Source organism: Planococcus citri, chromosome 5 (genome assembly GCF_950023065.1).
Source record: "Planococcus citri chromosome 5, ihPlaCitr1.1, whole genome shotgun sequence".
Lineage (NCBI taxonomy): Eukaryota > Metazoa > Arthropoda > Insecta > Hemiptera > Pseudococcidae > Planococcus > Planococcus citri.
This window is the reverse complement of record NC_088681.1, coordinates 553,420-573,717: the sequence shown is the minus strand read 5'-3', so window position 1 is coordinate 573,717 and position 20,298 is coordinate 553,420. Positions and strand designations below refer to the sequence as shown.

Below are 20,298 nucleotides of genomic sequence, written 5' to 3'. Positions count from 1 at the left end.
TAAAACGTAAAATATTATTTATTATTAATTATTTGCGACTCCATTGTGGCTAAGTTTAATATCAGACACTTCTTTTAAATTATAATTATTATTATTATTATTATTATTATTTTTTTTCGTGAAATATTTTCAACGCTGATATTACATAGATAGGTATCTATACCTATAGCTTGTTAAGTTGGTGGAGAAATTCAATTTTAAATATCTTGTTCATGAGCTGAACACTGAACCATCTGGAACTTGAGTCATAATTTTGCCTCGTCATCAGGTATCTTCGAGAACATGTTGGATATCTTTCAGCATTTGATATTGTTGAAGCAACCCTACGCAAGCGATAGCGAGTTCATTTCAATCGAATTTATGTATTATTTCATCAGCATAGCGTGTTCAACTGTTCAAGTAAGTTACCTTCTTCCTGTACGTGAACGACGCGTCTTGCTAAATCAAATCCTTCTTTGAAGCACTGACTTTTTTCAATTGAAAATCTCCTTCTGGCGTTATCTAGTAAATTTTGGATGTGCTCGCGTTTCAATCGCTCAGCTTCGAGCTCATTTTCGTAATAAACCTACAGTATAGGCAACATTGTCGTAGGCAGATTATTCCATTGAGATTAGAGAAGTAGGTACTTGACTTATTGACGTAAATTAGGTAGGTAGGTAGGTAGGTAGGTAGGTAAATCTAGATACTGCGATAATAATCTTACTTGCTGACTCATCAATTCGCTGTTTAAAAGAGAAGTTTCTTCTTCCTTTTTCTTCAACTTGATCATCTGTTGTTTTAATTCTTTACATTCGTAACTGAGTTGTTGCAAAAATTCGTCTTTCGTTGACAGTTCAGCGCGCAGTTGTTTTAGTTCTTCCTTGATTCGTTTTTGGGTCTGAAGCGATTTGTAATTGCGATTAATGTATAATTAATCAAAATTCTATAGAAATAGTACCTAAGTTTGCTTGCACATCAGTGGGCCAGGGTGCCGTACCTGCTCGTAGCACTCTTTTTTCCTCTTTTCATCTTTCATTTGCTGCTCAATTTCTTCAAAAATTTTCTTCACCTTTTGAAAAATTAGAACGCGTAAAATATTTGTTGGTATACGAATGGGAATAGTGACGAATAATGTAAAAAGTTTCAACGATCAGACCTACATATAATTGGTGCTGCGAATCTTTTTGCCTAATCAATTTCTCCAATTTATGATTAGCGTTTTTGTAAGTTTGCAAATCATGGTTTAAATCTCGTAGAAAAACTTCCCAATGTGAAATATCGCAAGTTGTGCCATTTTTTATTTGTTCGGTGATGTATTCCAATTCGTCCGCGCTTCTGTATAAGAATATGCAATACATAGGTAATACATTAAGTAGGTACCTACCTAAATAATTTGAACATTCTAACTTGGAAAAAAAAAAAAAAAAAAAACTAGAAAAGTCAAGTAAGTAGGTCTAGGTATTAGGTAAAGTTATTTGTACTGAAAATGTCTTTACGTTTTTAAAACATTTGTCTCTTTGACAAGATTCAAAGTATGATTTAGCTCTTCATTGAAATCGTTTTTTATTTCAGTTTCTTCCAAGTATTGATGAGCATTGTTATCATCCGTTGACGTAATAAACAAATATTCTCCTTAAAAAGGCCGTTTCTCATAAGTCAAGTATACCTATATGTATCTAATTATTAGCAGCTCAGCCAACGACACTCGTCGACTATAAGTAAGTATATGGTCAAAAAAAAAAAAAAAAAAAAGACGATAGGTATTTAATTTATAATATAATTACTGAATCCTTTCAAAAACTGGTCCAAAGTGAGGTATCCGTTCTTTTTTTTGTCTAACGTATCGAAGACGATTTCCAATTGTTCTGGCGGCAACATGATTTCGTCTTTCATTCTCTGAAATGCGTAATACACGAGATGGTAAGTTTTTTGATTACCTACGTAAAAGTAATTAAATAGTGACGATGACGAAATTTTTCAGCGTGATTAAAAATACCCAAATTGTCAAGCACCTAAAAACTCGTGCCTATAGCCTATACGTGAACGCGGTTGTTTTTCAAATTTTTTACCAACGCGCAGCTGTTGAATACAGCTGTTTTAATAAATACAAGCGTTTTTCTGAAACAATTAAACTTGGCATTCAACTTGAATGGTATAAAAGTGCTGAGTATGGTATAGGTACCTATCACCTTCCTGGCTTTTTTGACGCGTCGCGTCGCCATAAATACATACGGCATGCATACGGCGGACATGTCTCCTGGTAAAATTAATTTTTTAGAGAGACGTATTAATTTAATTTGCATACATCGGGTACCTAATAAGCACGTAAACGCTTTACAAGTTGATGGAAATCTTGTTTTCGGTCTCGTTTTCACGAATTAGCTCGCAAAAGCACCGAATAAGAATTTTTGAGAACTTCTCCTAATCCTAATTGACGATTCGATGATTGATGAATTGAACGCGATCGTTGCAGTGCTCGTAATGCTATAGAATCCTATGAATTAGTATAGATAGATACTTATTCAAGTATTCAAAGCGGAGCCACAGAATTTTAGAGTTTTCAAATTTACAAATTGGGTATACGAGTATGTGTATAAGTACCTACCTACCTACGAGTATGCAACGATTGCGAACGGTTTTATAATTTTGAGAAGCACTTTAGGGTCGCTCGAATTTTTATTTTTAATAAATCGTAATTTTATCTATCACGTCATGTAAGTATAGTAGGTAAGTAGGAATAACAAGTTTTTTTTTTCAGTAGGTATTAAATTAGGTACTTGGAACTAAAAGTATGAATAAATAAAAAAATTTATGCGCTATGCTTTTGCGAATTGAATTGATAATTCTTACGACAAAACATTGTTGGAAATTCGCTCCTGCTCGCTGATCAATTCGCAAAGTAGGTAAGTAGATATAGTAGATATGTTTATGTACGGTACCCTATATAGCTTATGCGTATAATGCGTATAATAGATGAAAAAAATCATACTTGCATGTCTCGTTTCACAATAAATCCTTTATTCTCTCTATCGCTTTTTTTGAATAATTTCAAAGCCGCATTTTCCATTTTTATTTCTCGCGTCAACGATCAACTTTCAGCAAAATCAAACCACGCTACCAAACCACATGCATGTTCGGCGTTTGCGAACGAGAACAATATTATTTTGTAAAAACGACGTATACGTATAGGTACTAGGTAGGTATACCTCCTATCCCTACACTATGGTGAAGGATCGATGCAAATTGCGAATACCTACGTAGCCTATGTACTATGTACTATAGTACCTATATAAATATGAGTATGGTTTACCTTAATTGCGGCCTTCTTCAAATAAGTTACGACGAGGTACATAGGTACTTGGTACTCGTACCTACGGGTGAATTGATATATTATTGTTGTTTTATGTTCGTGTGATTTTTTTTCTTCAATTAGTTATTTAAATATCAATGACTCGATATCGCTATCTTTGTTCCTCTGTAAATGAATGCTACAATTTTCAATAATTAATACCTATTTATACTTTGATATTTTTGACGCTGATTGATACTCGTAGTTTTAGTCTTCTTCTTAAGTAGGTATACTCAAGTAGGTATAAAATATCTACATTTATGACGTTCGGTTTTTTTACAGTGGACACAAAAAGTCTCGACGCACCAAATTAAAGATTATATTTTTTTTTTCAAATTCAAATTTTTAAAAGTGCAGGGTATAGGTTAAAATTTTTTCATTTTCTTCTTTTCGAGCTTGCCTATCTTCAAAACTGAAAACTAAAACAGCTGCAGTTTCTGAATGGAAACATAAGCGAAAAAACGTGGTTTTTATGTATCTACTATTTTTTTTAAGGTAGGTACCTAATTAATTTTATTTGTGGACCTTTTCAGGGATTCTTAAAATATTGAAAATTCAAAAAATGAAAATCGATTATCGAATTTTTCGAAACCTGCAGCGCCAGTGTTTGCAGGGACCCAAATTGGATCACCTGAAATACCCCTCGAGGGCAAAAATTAACCATAAATAGGAAATTACCAAGACTAAGACTCAATAGGAAGATTGTGAAATTGATTTTTTTTTAATTTCAAAAATATATAGGTACTTCACTTGTGTAATGTGTAGTAAGTATAACAAATATATGTACCAATCTAGACGTAGGTATACTATTGAAAAAAAAAAATTGCGTTGCAGGTTGCAGCGATTCCAAAAATTTTCAAAGTTTTTTTCTTTAGGGGGCTGGTACCACCCCCGCCCTCCTAATGGTGTTAATGGGGGGGGGGGAGACTGACGGTACTATTTTCAACAGGGGCTATATATGCAATAGATAGTTTTCGGCCATTTTAATCGAAATTCATCACTGGGGTCATTCCATATGTCAACTCAACCAAAAAAAGGCGATTTTGAAAGTCACGTCTTACGATTTCGCTCATTTTTTTTTTTACAATATATACCCACCCAGTAAGTAAGAACCCCGCAATTAGTTTGGTCTCAGCCCCCTCAGGGGGCGGGTGGGGGGCTTCTATTACTTTCACATTGTCTCGAGCTACTCAACTTCAGCAGCCCATTCCTCCAAAACTACAATACTTTGATCAAAACTGATTTCACAGTTCGAAAGAGCATTGCATTTACGACTTTTTAAGCGTTTTGAAATGTTCAAAAGTTGAAAGTTGAACTTTCAAATTAGCGCTGGAAGTGGGAGCTACCATTTAAAATTTTGAAAAAATTTCCATAGATGTACCTTTTGATGGTTTTTTGAAATATTCAAGTTTCGAGATGGGATCTCTCAATGGAGGGGGAACACCCCCCCCCATTTTGGGCGAAACTTTCGAAAGCAAATCTGGGGGATGTGATATATCAAATTCTATGTTTTTGGTTACGCTGAACACGAATAGGTATGACGTCAGATTTTTGATAGGATCCTATCCACAGCCCCCAGCACCTCCTCAAAGGAGGTAAAAGTTCAAAAAAGTGTTTTGTTCGTGTGACACATGGAATAGTATGTTTTTGGCAGATTTGCGATTGGACCCGTCCACGGCCCCCAGCACCTCCCCAAAGGGGGTGACCCCCCCAAAAAATGGTTACATTCGTGTGACACATGAAATAGTATGTTTTCGATATCGCTGAACACGAATATTGCCTTAGTTTTTCGAATCGACTTCACCCATGGCCTCCAGAACCTCCCCCAATAGGTAAAAGTCCAAAAAAATTGTTGGTGGCCGTGGATGGGGTCGAATCAAAAATCTGACGTCATGTTCGTGTTCAGCATCACCAAAAACATACAATTCGATACATCACATGCCCCAGATTTGCTTTCGAAAGTTTCGCCCAAAATTGGGGGGTGTTCCCCCTCCATTGAGAGATCCCATCTCGAAACTTGAATATTTCTAAAAAGCATCAAAAAGTACGTCTATGGAAATTTTTTCAAAATTTTAAATGGTAGCTCTCACTTACAGCGCCAATTTGAAAATTCAACTTTCAACTTTTGAAAATTTCAAAATGCTTAAAAAGTTCTAAATGCAATGCTCTTTCGAACTGTGTAATCAGTTTTGATCAAAGTATCATAGCTTTGGAGGAATGGGCTGCTGAAGTTGAGGGTTGAGTTGACATAGAATGACCCACTGACAAGAAAATAACCTATGGCAACGCATCTTTTGCCATAAAAAAAATCTTATTGAATATCATTACCACCCACACTACAACGTTACTTAGCAAAAAGTGATAATAATGGCATTTTTTGCTGAAAATAAATTTCCTATTAGATTGCGGTTTCATTTTTCCAAACAACAATAAGTACGTAGTGATTTTTGATAAGATGTGTCAATACTTTTTGTGCTTACTGTACCTATATCTACGTCTAGGTAGGTATACGTATGCATCACATATAGGTAGCATTACTTCTTTCGTTTATTTGCTGTTTATGCTATGTTTTTTGGCGAATAATTCCCAATTTCCATAGCCTCGACTTCGAGCAGTCGAGCCGGGTAAAATATTCATAATTGTCGTGGCACTTGAATTTTTTAATTTAAACAAATTTGTGTCGAAATTGTTGGCAAATAATTAATTTAAAACCAGCAGTTACACTTAGGTCAGTGTAGGAGGTGGACAAATATTTAGTTATTTGCGCAGTTTTGGTCTAATTAGGAAACTTCAAAGCATTTACTTAAACACACGTATTAATTAATTAACGAGTAACAATACATAAGATCTAAATGAGATATTGGTACCTATATACGTAAGCAGCAGTTCAAAATCATTTATTAAAACAGATATATAACTTATTGTGCCTACATGTACGAGTATGAGTACGAGTACGATAGGTACCTACTTCTACATACATATTCGCAAAACTGTACAAGTAGGTACGAGCCTATCAGTGGCGTAGCCAAGGGGGGGCGCAGGGGGCCATGCCCCCCCCCCCCTTGAGAGCGAAAATTTGAAAGAAAACATGCAAAAATTGACGTTTTTTTGTTGTTCTGACTCATTTTTTCTAAAAATTTTCGCTCTCGCTTCGCTCGAGCAGTAATTTTGCCTTCATTTTCATAACATCACCACACATTACAATAGGTTTCCAGAAAATTACCCCTCACTTCGATTTTTCGTGCCTAAAAATCTGGTTTTGCCCCCTCCTTGAGAAAATCCTGGCTACACCACTGGAGCCTATACATTACCTACATTGCAAAAAAGACGAAACTCATCAGAGAGGCACAGCATATCCATTCATGTATAGGTAGGTAGGTTCAAGGTGGGTACCTAACTGTGCGAGCCTGACGGAAATGTCGAGAAAATATGTTGCTAAAATTTCCATTTCAGTTCTCTTTAACTTTTACAGCTGGGTTTAGCCAATTCTTCACAAACAATTTGCGAATCATCAAGAACCATAATTTGAACGTATAAAAAACTGTGATGAAAAATATGGCGAATAAAATCGCAACGAAGCCGATCACATCCAACAATATGTATTGATACCAGGGCATGCGAGCGGCAGGTGTTCGCAAATGATGTGCTCCGTCGTGTCTTACAACATATTCGGACCAATAGACGACTGTATCCTGCGGCGATAATGGCCTGTCTTTGTACCTCGTTGAGATTAATTTGGCATTTTCTTCGTAGCTAAAATAAGAGGAAGAAGAAAAAAATGGCGCTTTTGAAAACTATTGTGCTATAGGTACCTTACCATTGTAATCTGAATTACGAGTACCGGAGTACCGAGTACCTAGGTCTAGGAATAATGGTTATATGTAGGTATTTGTATGTGAAATTGTCTACGTTGATTTCGTGAAAATATGAAGAAAGAACAAAATTTAACCTTATGTTGTCTAAAATTTGATAAATTTTTTTCAACACATTTTCCTCGGTGATTTCGTTGTAGTCGAGAACTTCGGCAGCTCCGAGATTTTTCAAATGGTTGACATTCGTCAACTGATCAGCAAAAATAGGTATTCCTAGAATCGGTACGCCGGCGTAAATCGCCTCATTGAGGCCTAATAATCCTCCATGGGACATAAACAGCTTCACGTTCGGATGGGCTAAAAAATTACAAAGAAAAACAACCATATACGACTCTTTACACGTCTTTAGATATGTAAGTAGGTATATGTAATTTACTAAAAGCATATAGACGACAGAAAGGACGAGAGGATTTTTCATCGTTTTTTTTTTGTGATATTTTGACAGAGGTTTTTACGATTTTTTTTTCAATTTTGTTTCAATTTTTACCATTAAAACCATAGCAGGCTCCAGAATGGCTTAAAACTATAGAAGCTGTTGATTGAGGTACTATGAGAGATGAATTGAAGGAATTATTCGCATTGGTCCAGAAAATTAATCCTTTATGAGAGCTCTTTTTTTTTCAAAAATTCGCCTAAAATCCAAAAATGTTCTTGCGAAGTTGAAATTTAAAATGAAATCAGAATTTAATACTTATTTACAAAGTTGTAAGTAGCTGACTTCACTTTCTTTTTTTTAAGCTAGGCGTTAGAAATTTTGCTAAAGCCCTTGAAAAGTATATTTTTATATCTCTGAATTTAGGAACAGATATCAAGGTCTGGTGCAGCTGTCTTTAGTATTCCTATGACCAGAACTTGCATTGATTTTCAATTTCTTAGTTGGTAGGTAAATATTATTTATACAGGGCAGGGTTTTACAAAAACGTGTTTTAAAACAAAATTAAAAACAAAAAACAAAAACAAAACAAACGCTTTCAAAACAAAACAAAGGACTGATATAAGTAGACAAGAAGGTGCGTACGAATTTTCAAAATTAGATGCACGACTTTCATTATTAGATGTAGGAAGGTAGAGGTACCTGCACCAGGTACCAAACAAATTACCTAGGATGTCTTTCTGAGGAAGCCACGGAGCGGTGTAAATCTTGTCAGTTTTTACAGAAATAGTATCGCTTTCCCATTTCCAAATAACTCTTTGAGGGATTTGCGCAAAAGCAGCGATAAGCGCATTCAATTTATCCTTGGGGAACATTTTGGAGTGCAGAAAAGATCCCATAGAAAAGTACAATACTCCGTGCTCCGATTCGTTGATGAATTTTTCGATATCCTGAAACATGTTCACAAATTTCTAGTATGTTCCTACCATAGGTACCTTACCTACCATAATTAACCTTTTCGCGATTCGCAATTCAAAATAAATTGTAGTAGAGGTTATTTCATATCGAATAGTAGGGGTAGATAGGCATATTCTTTGTCACTTGTCAGCAAGGAAATACCCCCTCCCCTGGGTTGTTACCACGGGTGGGAGAATAATTCCTTATTTTTTACTTTTCCGCTATCTACATATATCTGCAAAATGCCGGCAGGTAGCCCCCTTCCGCAGCACAGTTGAAAAAAATGAGAAAAAAATGTTCAATTCAATTTATCAAAATTCATTAATGACTTAGATGATGAAAGATAGGTAGGTACCTCTGGTAAAGGATTCACTCCTTTTATATTGACACCGGCAATTTCGACGACGTTCGGAACCAAAGGTCGAATAGGATTCATGCTGCTATGAGTGTAGGTAAAGGTGAGACTACAATTTTCCAATATATTTCTCAAATTAGGCATATCCTGTCCGAATAGCTGCCTAGCAATGGCATCCGATTCGGTAATAGATTTCAGATTGTAGAGAATTTTGGATGTCAGGTACACGACGGTGTTGACGATTCGTTCGTAAAAAGTCATCTCGGAGGTGAATCCGGAAAAAGGCACCGGAATGTAGCTGGGATTATCGGGAGTAGCGATCCTTTCGGATAGCCAGGGATACAGGGTGGTGGTAGCGACGCTGACGTAGGGGATTTTCAGTTTATACGATAATCCGGCGTAGATGTCGGTGTTACCGTTGTACGCTTCCAAAAGCAGCAGATCGTACGAATGATCGGACGTTTCGATCAGATCCATTAGCGGTGCGCATTCTTTGATTTCTTCGTACGCCGGAATAAAACTCAAGATGTAAATCAAAAATCCCAAATTACTGTTGTAGCTGGACACGTATTCGACGCTGTTGTACCTATAATTGTCGTTTTTCAGCGGAAAACAGTCGACCAGCTCGATATGGGTGTAGTTATCGCTTTTGTACTTTTCCGGGTATTTACTGTACACGGTTACGTTGTGGCCGTGACTCGCTAATTCTTTCGCGATCGAATTCAGTACAACGAAATGACTGTACGCTCTAACCGGAAACACCGCCAAGATATTGTAACACGAGGCTGTGCGAATTTGCCAACATATTTGCGCTAAGCCTAAAACTACGAGTAACGTTGAACGATACATAGTCGAACATTCGGTCGCTCAAAATGGTATTATCAAACTGGCCACACAGGTCGTCGTCGTCGTCATAAACGGTGTTTTCTGGCATTGTGCTATCTGCTGTTACCTATCAGTACCCCGGTCCCCGTCTCGTACCTTTACAACTCTTTTAATTTACGAGTCAGGGTTTTCTGATAAGCATTTAACGAAAGTCGAACGACTGAACCGCTTAAACGAATCCGACATTTCAATAGCGATTGGCGATTGCTACGGCATACTCGTCGTATATGGTACCTAGCAGACCTAGCTATACCTACCTAGTACCTGCGGTATTTTGATTTGAAGAGGAAACAACCAACTCGAACTATGAGAAAATATTATATGCTCTTCGCAGCAGACAGCAAAAAAATTAAGCTCCAATTCCAAGTATACCTTATCGCAAGTTTTTTAATCATCACTTATCGCGAGGGGATTCCGTGCAAGACGACTGTATCTACCTTACAATGGTGGTGACCACGTTGGTCGTTGTGTTACGTCATACGGAAAAGATTTACAAAAATTAGGTAATCTTTATAAAAAACAAAACGTTTAATATTTTTGTTGAATGAATGAATAAATAAATACTCGAAATAAAATAAATAAATAATATTTAGAACAAAAACGTAAACACGTAAAATTACAGAAGAAAAAACAATGCAGCTTCAAAACAAAACCAAATAAAAACTCGAGTTAACGTAGTAACCTTAAAATTTCTAGTTAAAAAGTACGCGCAAACAATCTGGTAAAAAAAAAAAAAATAAATAAATAAATAACACTAAAACGATCTAGACAATGCGGATTTTTTGAAAAATCGCCGTAAGATATTCAAAAGAAAAACTGTTTAGCGTTACTCTCTTCGCGATTGCTAATTAAATCCGAGCCCATTTGGGCAAACCCGGTAAACAATGGAAGTGATTTCGACGGTGACGACTGCACATCGTCGGAAGGCGAAGAATTACTACTCGTAATTTCTTCTAAACTAACAGGAGGAGCGATGTTGGCGGCAGACTGTATCGAACTCGAGTTACAAGCTTGTGGGGAAACGTCGAGCGATTTCAGATTCGATTCATCCGTCGTCGTCGTCGTCGGTAATTTACGATCGCAAGAGATGGTATCGGAAACGGAACACGAACGTTTCATCATGCTGGCGCGGTCCAGATCGGCCGCTGCATCGAGATGGGCTGGGAAATTGGGCAGACTAACCGTAGATACCGAATCGCAGAGGAACGGATTGGGGCACGGTACGGGCGTCGATTCAATTCGCGCTAAAAGTTCGGCCGTCGGTTTAACCTCCAAAGAAGGCGAACTCGCTTGGGAACGACTTACGCCGCATTGATCCGGGGGCGGCGATTGAGGTCGGAATGACGGCAGCGTGCTGAGGAATTCCGGAGCTGAGGCGACTAACGAAGATATCTGAGTGTACGAATTCGCGCTATTTTCATATTCCGGCGCGTCCGCGCATTTGTGATCGTCTTCTTTCGTAGCGGATTTTGAAGCGGATGGCGGACCTATTGGCGTTGAAATCAGCTGTTTGAAGGGAAAAGAAAGTATACGTTACGTTAGTTTTAGATACGAGTAGTATGCAATGTATAATGCACGTACTTGTACAATAATGCGGAAGAATGTTTTTAAAATAGCGATATTTTAATTTTAATAAATTTTCAAACGTAACTTACTTGGCCCATATGTGGAATAATCGGAAAGGAATGTTTAGTTAAAAAACTTTCGCCATTTTTCGCTTCAGTGCAATCTTTCAGACTAGAGTCACAGGAAAGTGTATTTAATTCTCTGAAAAGGCGAGAAAAAAATCAAACAAAATTTTCAATAATACTCTACTTTTTCGTCGAGAAATTCATTCTCTTCAACGGACTTGATTTTTTCCGCTATTTGTTGGGGCGACCCGAGCGCTTGAGGTAGTTGGATTTGATCTTCGGCTTCGTGCGTTGCTAGAACGACCAGGCAAAAAACAAACAAATAATTCACAGTCACTGTGTGCCTACTCTGACGAGTACGTATTTTGAAACCGCAACTCACCGGCAGTGTGATGTCGGAATAATTCGTTTCTCAAATTCGGCAGAAATTTATCTACTCTCTCCCAGGTTGATTTCCAGAATTGTGACTGGCCTTGGTCGCCGTGGAATAATTTCGCACTTTCCATTACCAATATCATATTTTTGACACTTTCTTGAATCGCTTCGTTCTGCAAAACATCGCCAGTAGGTATGAAAACGTAAATTTTTTCCGACGCGACATTGGTACGTAAATGTTTCATATTTCGTACTTACCAATAAATCGCTATTTTTATCGATATTCATATAGCAGTCCATGAAATCGAGTATTTTCAGCCATAATTTGGTAAAACTTTTCAACGATTGCAGCGGAGTTAAATGATGTAAGAATACCTACGAAAGAGGACCGGAGAGATTACTCGAAGATACTACCGCTGATAAGTGATATGATAATTACAATTAGTAATAAGTACCTTGGATAACAAGGTAGCTGCTCTCATACGAGTTTCTTCAACTCCGTCGTGATCCTTGACTGGAATAGGTTGGGATAATTTTGCAAGCAGCGGGAATAGGACGTCGTTGAAGCACGATTCCCACTCATCGGCGGATAACTTTTGCAAATCGTGCATCAGCAAGGCCCGTTGCAGATAGGTAATGGCGCTCGTTCGAACCTACCCGTGCGAGTAAAATGAAAATGGTTATTTAAATCGGCTATTCGGATTACTATCTAGGTATAGGTAATTCGTGTAATTCGTGTCGTTTCAAGTTCAAGTAGACGTACCGATTTACGCGGATCACAGCACAGACGAGCGATACCTTGGAGCAGAGGACACCATCCGTGCGGCCATAAAGAGCTGACTTCTGTTTCGGCATTTTCTTCAGCCCACCACTGGTGTATTTGGGTTGTTCGCGTGTGCAGCGTATGCATCAGGTCGAGTAACTGTAAGGTAGTGTAAGCAGAAAATCAATCACTCGCACGTCGCACCTCGAAACAAGTCTCGTTTCGCCACACGTACTTGCAAAGGTACTTGATAGTACGAATCGGGGTATTCTTCCGGATCGCTTTCATCGGCATCGTACGGATTGGCGGTACTTTTAAGACTAGATACTTTCTTTTTGGTGGAGGAGTTTGGTCTGGTACGCAGTCGCGATTTGGAGCCGGATACGTTGTTCTTTTTGTTTTGTCGTCGTTCGCCTACAAATAGGTATAAACGATCACGTAACGTAACGTAACTCTTACAAACCAATAATAGGTATACGTCATACGAAACCATCTGGCATTATACGAACCCGAATACTGCGTAGCTTCGACAAAAGTTCTGATACAATGTACGCAATTTTCGAAATTAAACGGCGTAATATGAGCCACATCTCGCACCAGAAATGCCAAACTTTCGCAACATTTGACTAACGAGAAAGGATCGTGAGGCAAAAGATCCGCACTCGAATAATATCGTTTCGCATTCCGATCATCGTCGCCGCTATTCTGTAGGTACATTGAAAATTAATTAGTCCAACGTCGGCTACAAACTTGTATTACGACGAAATTCGTTCGCTTACGAGAAATAAGCAGCTATCCGATCGCGACGGCGTATTCGACAAAGTAATATGGTTCAAACTGGAATCGGAGCTCGATAGATAATGTTTGTCGTTGTCTAATCCGCTATCTTCGGCCGCTCCTTCGGTGTTGGTATCTTCCGACGACCTACCATCTGCGTAGGGCAACAAAGAACGACGAAAAATTCATGTAATATTTTCAAAACGACGCGCAATTTTCACCGCTGATACGATGAAATTTCAATTTTTCTCACCAACGGATCCGGCGCTAGTAGCTACGCCATCGGGCAGTTTTGGTAAAGGCGCTCCAGCACCCACCACTTCTAATAAAGTAAAAGTAACCGCCCAATCAGCTTCGGAGTGAATATTCGCGGCACCCGTTTTCAATAGTTCGTGTAAGCCGTACGATATCTGCCTACTCACCGACGATATCGTACTCCATTTCAACAGAAGCAACATTTGCAAAGATTGCAATACCTGCGACACCATACACGAGTAAATATACATAATATTTCACCACATATTTATCGTCGATCGACCGTTTCAAAACATTTCACACGGTTCAAAAGAAAAAAAAGGCGCAACTCACCGAAGAGCTGATTTCCTCTCTTCTCATTAGTCTGATCGCCAATCTCAACAAGCCGATGACACATCGTTCGATTAAAAACTGTTGTTCACCGGCGGCGGCCGCCACTAAAAGATTAAACAAGTGATCGCACACGTTTTGCCACAACGAACTGACTCGATCTTTGTTATGTATAACAACTTTAAGAAGCAATTCCAAGAAAAATATCGCCTTGTCTTCGTCTTGCTTCGTATTTATCACTATTTCGCCGTCCGCGTTGTAGTACGATTTAATCAAAGCTTTGAGTAGCTCGTGCAGCGACTCCAAACGTAGGAATTTCGATTCTCTGATGAGGCCTTCCAGGTGACAATCTAAAATACAGGTTTTTGCAACTTCGACACACTCCTGTTCTTCTTCCGTTCGTTGAGTAGAGTACTCTATTGAAAAAAAAAAAAAAACAAAAAAAAAATCGAATTATATTACGATCAAGCGGTGTAAAAATAATGTGTACCGAATAAGCAATTCGCTTCGTTTACCCGTTGCCGAGGTGATCATCGAGTACAAAGAGCTTAGTATACTGGTCTCTACAGTTTTCTGATTGGATACGTCTTCTCTCACGAGTGAAACTTTTCCACTCAATTCCAGGAAATCTTCGGCCTGCGTTAAATGAAAGTAATCGATTTACAATCAGCGTACCGTACGCGAATTCGTCGACTATAATAAAATCCGACATTACCTCGACTAAATATTTTGGTAACAAACGACATCTGAATAACTGGAAAATGCAATCGAAAACGGTACTCCAACCTTCTCTAAGCACATCTCCGTGACGATGAACTAAACTGAATACGGTTCTAGCTGCCAGCCGAGCTTTCGAGTTCATTCCGAACATGATGGTGAACGATTCGGGATTCTGTAACAGCGACAGATACAAAACCATAAAGATCGTACCTCTCTATCTATCCTTCTTATTCGCACACAATTGTGGTAATTTTCGCTGATATGTGCGATACGTAATAACCGTCTCACCTCGACTGGATTGAGTAACAAGGTGAATTTGCACAACGACAACGTCAAATTATCGAATTCGTTGCTCATACCGTAATGAGCCGAAATAGTAGCGCATTTTCTGAAAACAAAGGATAGACGTAACTCGACACGAAAATTACGATAAAACCGAGAGCAAAAGAGAGACTCGCGAATTTACCTGAAACCTTGTACCGATTTGTAATACGCTGCGGAATCGGTGGCTTTATCGAAAACGTAACTTAAAGCGGTAACAACCGGACCCCAACAAAGCGAAAATAACTCGTGATCGTAAAATCCATCCCGGGCTCTGATGTAAGCGCCATCCTTACCGCTTCCACGTCTTAGTAAGACTTTCCACAGGTAATTTTCGCGTACACGACCCACGTGTTCGGCAGGCATCACAATTTCTTCCGTTCTACAACGAATATCGTTTATTAAACGCGCCAACTAAGAATAACATTATTTTACTGTTCGATATTACTCGTAATTGCTCACTTGATAGATTGATATATGCCGTCGACCATCTCCGGATCGAAATCGTCTACTTCTTTTAGCTGTTTTTTAAACTGATCTATCGTCATCGGAGGATTTTGTCGTCGTACGATCGCGTTATGTTGATCGGTATTCAACATAATGATAGCGTACGAAAGTACAAAAGCCGAATCGGATTTGGAAAAGGGATCGTTATTGCATTTCTACGATAAAAACGAATAATATTAATGTAGTAGATTAGATACTCGATGCTTTTTCGCGGCAGTCTCTTTTCTCGGCGGTACTTTCGTTCATGTACGTATATTGTATGTACTTACATTCCAGTGATCGGAGAAATGTTGCATGACCAAAGAAATTAAAGGCGATTCGCCGGGTAACCTGAATGCTTCCAAATAAACCCTCAACGCTTCGTCTATTCTCATATCGGTAAAATCGAACGATCTGCGAAAATTCCCGAGACATGAATACTAATTTCACACAGTAATACGTACATTCGCACATTCGTGAAACGGAAAATCGTTTACTTGACAAAATACTCCAATATTTGTAGATTAGACCGATGACTAACAAACTCTCCGATTTTTTGTTTATCTAGATGCGGATTCTCTCTCAAAAAACTGGCAACTTCGGAAGGTTCTAGAGGAGTAGTCAATAATCCCTGTTCTTGAAGATATTGTACGCCTTTTTTAGGATTCGCGTTGAAGTGTTCCGTTCCTGTACTCAGTAACTTCTTCTTGCGTTTGATGGCCATCAAATCCTCGTGACTAGGCATATTACAGGGCGGGCTACTTTCCGGCACGACCGTTTTATCAGTTTCACACTTTTCATCTGATCTTTCGTTCGAGTCGACGACTGTTTCTGCAAATGAAATATTCGATATCAATATTGAAAATATTCGTGGGAAACTATCGACGATTCGAGGTCCGAATACAAAACATGTATTCTCTATTCAACAACCAGTTCTTCTGGAACTTATAAAAAGTGTAGGTACTCGTTAATTCGTACCACTCGTATTTTGTTCGCTGCTAAGTTTTTCGTTGGAGATACGACTATGACAATGTTTTTCAATTGATTCTACGATGGTTAGAAGAGCATCCAGCGATAACAGGTGAGTGCTATAAATGCCTGCTACAGGATAGACGTTCTGAAACATGGAAATTTAATTAATCGCATCAGAATATTCCATTAAAAGAGGATGAAAATAATTATCTACATATTTCGATAAATTTTACAAATCATCCCCTCGCAGTTATAATACAAGTAGGTAGTAGGTATACCTTCTTCGAGATGAAATAATACCAACCTTCGATAACAACTTGGTAATTTCTTCGTACAAATTCGGGCAATACAAATCACAATCGTAATTTAAAAATAATTCGGTAACTAATCCCGGCACCTTCCATAGTTGCACCAAAGATTCTGCAACAAAAGAGTAAAACAAAAATCACGTCAACGTTTCGTGTCCGTTTTTACATTTTCGCATACCTATTACATATTATTTGATTTCAATAATTTACCTAAGGCTAACTCTTTCTTGTCGTAAGTAGCTTTAGCGCTATCCGCCGCAATTATTTCACTCAAACGAGTCAGAAAATATTCCATTTGAAATTTCAAATGATCTCTCATCGATTCGAACATTAAAAACGACACGTGCAAGGTAGCGGTAAAAATTTGAATATTTTTCGTATTCAATAACTACGAATAAAAACAAACGTTAATTGCAGTCCGAATACTCGAAATGGGCAATCTTCGTTGCGCAACTTACAGAAAGTAAATTCCTACACAGCGTATCTTTAACGATAATCATCAGAGATTGATGCTTCGGGATACTTTTGGCACCCACTTCCAAAGCGACCGTCAGCAACGATAAACTTATTTGTATCATGACATCCGAGTTTTGACTTTCGTACGGATCACAAATCAATGCCAAAAAACGTAGTAAATCTTGAACGCAGATTATATTATGCGGTTGTAATGGGACACGTTCAGCTATCAGCCAGTCTAAAATGAGAAATTACGACAGTAAAAACAACGCAATCCGGCACTCGTTCAAAACGACCTTTTTTCGGTCAAATATCGCAGTACCTTCCAAATTTGGATCATCAGACATGAAACGGACACCTTGAGAATTTATATAATGTTTATCTCCAGTTTCTTCGGATTTATCGGACGAATTTGTTTGACTAGATTCTACATGGCTCGAAGTACTATTTTCATCTGGTTCTACTTCGTCGTTCAAACTCGACTGCGATTTCAAATTATCAGTTTCTAAAATGAACAATTTTTTCTCCTAGAAATCGTATTTGCGAAGAATTACTATTTTACTCGGACGTACAAACCTTCAGCATTTTCAGCTGAGGAATTCGTATCGGGAACGCGATCGTTGTTTTCGATATTTTGTAATGAATTGTCAGCTGGTGAAGTTATTTCGGTCTGAAAAATTAGTAATGTTTCAATAATCGACAAGAAATGGTAGGTATACGATCCATTTTCAACTGAAATCTAAAAAAAATAAATACTCGAACGTTATCCACGTCGCATGACTCTGTAACTGTATCGGAGGTTTTGGTTTCATCGTCGATTTGACCGACCGCAGACGAAGTAGGCTTTTCTAATTCTGTCGGGACAATAAGAAAAATTGATAATAATTGCGAGCAACTTGCGATAAAAATTGATTTGAAAAAAAAAAAAAAAAAGGAACTCACTTTCATCTTTAGTAGTTTGAGTTGAATCATTATCCGCTAAACAGTTTTCAGTTTGATTAAACTCACTAGTCGATACGTATCTATCTTCTGTAAATTTCATCGCACAAATTGTAATTCGAATGGATTCGAAATTTTCATTTGAAAAAATTCATAAAACAATATATTTTCACCTTCCAACAATGAAGTTTTGGAGTTATCTTTAACATACTGTTTGAGATTGGACGATTTACTATCATTCTCCGTTTTCTTTTTCTTTTTTTGAACACCGACAGCAGTCTTGGAACGCATTTTCATTTTCTGTAATGTCAAGTTCGCGATTACGTTCGATTAATATTTTAATGTCGAAAATAAAAGTCAAACTTACGCTATAATTTCCTATCTTTGAATCACTCGGCGCCTGGTTAAAGTTCGGAAGTCGGCTGAATAAAAACTGAACAATATCCTTCAAACAACGCTCAGCGCTGTGCCTTAGTACTTCTATAAAATACACACGAATAGTGTAAGATAATCCATTTACCGAACATTAGTATAATACGTATAATTAAGGACATAAAATGATGTATTTTCCAAATACCGAATAATCTGGTTTCAAAACATATTTTGAAGCAGCTCAACATTATTTCTCGTACGCTATCATCCGATAATTGACAACCCAACGGCGAAAGCACCAGTGTTCTCAGCACCTGAATATGTTCAATCGGGATTGACTCTCGTCAGAAAATGAAAAAGGAACCGTTAAGTGTGAAATAATATGCATCACTTACCTCAACAATTTTCATCAAGATGACGACATCTGTAGAATGATCAGTAATTACGAAATTGGCATGAGCTACTGCATCAGCAACGTTGTTGATCACAGGTAATAGATATTTTTCAGCGACTCCACCTACGAAAGAGCATGTTAACTATCAACTTGGTCACCATTTACATTATTTCGTATTCTCCATTTTTATATTGAAACACGATACAAACCGATTAAGCCGTAAGAAATGAATTTATTCACCGAAGACATAGCTAAAACAGTGACTTGAACGGACGTTTCTTTCGAACGAATGACTTCGAGAAAAGGTCCTAGTAAAATACGTTAGTCGAATTAGTCGATGGAAGAACATTGAATACGATCGATTACGAATATTACAATATAAATGACGTACGTAAAAAGGTCATCAGTTCAATTTCTTTCAAATCTGAAATTTGATTCAGAGTAACTTTCAAATCAGCTAAATTCTTCAGTAAGGGATTATTCTCGTCTTCCTGAAATTGGCACAAAATTCAGAATTACGAATATGTAACTATAATATTCGAATTAGAAATGACGTAAGGTAAGAGTTAGTATACCTGATAAGATCGAGTATTCCAGTGAACTTTCTTCATTGATGTCATCAGAGCGGATATTTCGCCCTGAATCACATAAATACCACTTCCAGGAAAACAATCCATTTTACACCAGTTTCTCAGATCAGATGGCACTTGTATTGTAAAAATCGGATGTCTGATGAACCACTCACATATGTAGAACGGACTATTTCGATCAAACAGGAATTCACCATCTAATAAGCATACACTCTATGTGCTGTGTTTCGTCTGCTCGTCACTGAAAGACCATATTGTTTCAAAGCTCACTGTCCCGCATTGAGAAGTCTATATAATCTGATGATCTCAATTAATTTTCTAGATGTCAGCATTGCAATAGAGTTGATAGATTATTTTACCAGTGATAGGTATCGAACATTCCACGTCCTGAATGAATTCACAAAACTGAGAACCCCATTATTAAAATGTTCATCATACGACAACGATTAACTGATTTATGACGCTCACATGAAAATCAAAATTTCTGTCGATTGTGTCAGCAAATACCATCATCAAAATACACGTTACGATAACCAGCAAAGCGAAAAATATTAGGAAAAAATCACTAACGTGTAATATTTTTGAATGGAAAGAAATGGGATGCTGAAAAGCTGATACGCTGATAGAAACTTAGAAAGTAGTGATTCGATTTTAGACTCGATAGTCGATCTCGATGACGATATCCTTATCATCGTCACTCGAATGGGCAAAGGGGGAAGGTGCAACCGGCGCACTTGCGCGCCTCTATAGGTGGACGGAGAGAAACTTTGGACCAATCGTGACGGCCGGAACCGAAACTGAAACTCCTACAGCGAAAAGTAGATGGCAAAAGAGGAAAC

General features: G+C 37.9%; 3 protein-coding genes across 9 annotated transcripts; all 3 read right to left on the bottom strand.

Annotated features, from left to right (window-relative positions):
* LOC135847786 (EF-hand calcium-binding domain-containing protein 4A-like) lies at positions 1–3,208 on the bottom strand. Its single transcript, XM_065367498.1, has 8 exons — positions 2,969–3,208; positions 1,764–1,875; positions 1,476–1,611; positions 1,140–1,314; positions 977–1,048; positions 704–877; positions 409–565; positions 1–323 (listed from the first exon to the last, which is right to left on the bottom strand). The coding sequence occupies exons 1-8, from the start codon at positions 3,044–3,046 to the stop codon at positions 265–267; spliced, it is 963 nt and encodes a 320-aa protein (XP_065223570.1). The 5' UTR covers positions 3,047–3,208; the 3' UTR covers positions 1–264.
* Positions 3,209–6,200: 2,992 nt separating this feature from the next.
* On the bottom strand, positions 6,201–9,801 carry LOC135847587 (UDP-glycosyltransferase UGT5-like). Its single transcript, XM_065367185.1, has 4 exons — positions 8,886–9,801; positions 8,301–8,523; positions 7,278–7,497; positions 6,201–7,081 (listed from the first exon to the last, which is right to left on the bottom strand). Exons 1-4 carry the CDS (start codon positions 9,732–9,734, stop codon positions 6,778–6,780), a joined length of 1,596 nt encoding a protein of 531 aa, XP_065223257.1. The 5' UTR covers positions 9,735–9,801; the 3' UTR covers positions 6,201–6,777.
* A 473-nt stretch (positions 9,802–10,274) lies between these two features.
* Positions 10,275–20,105, bottom strand: garz (Sec7 domain-containing protein garz). 7 transcript variants are annotated; one of them, XM_065367145.1, is made up of 36 exons: positions 19,928–20,104; positions 19,819–19,864; positions 19,445–19,756; positions 19,261–19,360; positions 19,079–19,177; positions 18,871–18,992; positions 18,681–18,789; positions 18,471–18,583; positions 18,277–18,403; positions 18,107–18,193; positions 17,921–18,018; positions 17,741–17,834; positions 17,487–17,669; positions 17,167–17,402; positions 16,919–17,096; positions 16,705–16,820; positions 16,407–16,545; positions 15,926–16,259; positions 15,719–15,842; positions 15,405–15,604; positions 15,088–15,324; positions 14,910–15,009; positions 14,617–14,793; positions 14,417–14,537; positions 13,905–14,317; positions 13,570–13,792; positions 13,319–13,470; positions 13,049–13,244; positions 12,775–12,953; positions 12,540–12,698; positions 12,232–12,429; positions 12,035–12,151; positions 11,784–11,949; positions 11,620–11,695; positions 11,426–11,537; positions 10,275–11,276 (listed from the first exon to the last, which is right to left on the bottom strand). In XM_065367145.1, the coding sequence occupies exons 3-36, from the start codon at positions 19,544–19,546 to the stop codon at positions 10,575–10,577; spliced, it is 5,889 nt and encodes a 1,962-aa protein (XP_065223217.1). In that variant the 5' UTR covers positions 19,547–19,756; positions 19,819–19,864; positions 19,928–20,104; the 3' UTR covers positions 10,275–10,574. The 7 variants fall into 7 exon arrangements, 6 of the variants coding, with proteins under 6 accessions (XP_065223217.1, XP_065223218.1, XP_065223219.1 ...); XM_065367146.1 differs by having other exon boundaries at positions 19,445–19,747; XM_065367147.1 differs by having other exon boundaries at positions 19,445–19,700.
* Between the last annotated feature and the right edge of the window lie 193 nt (positions 20,106–20,298).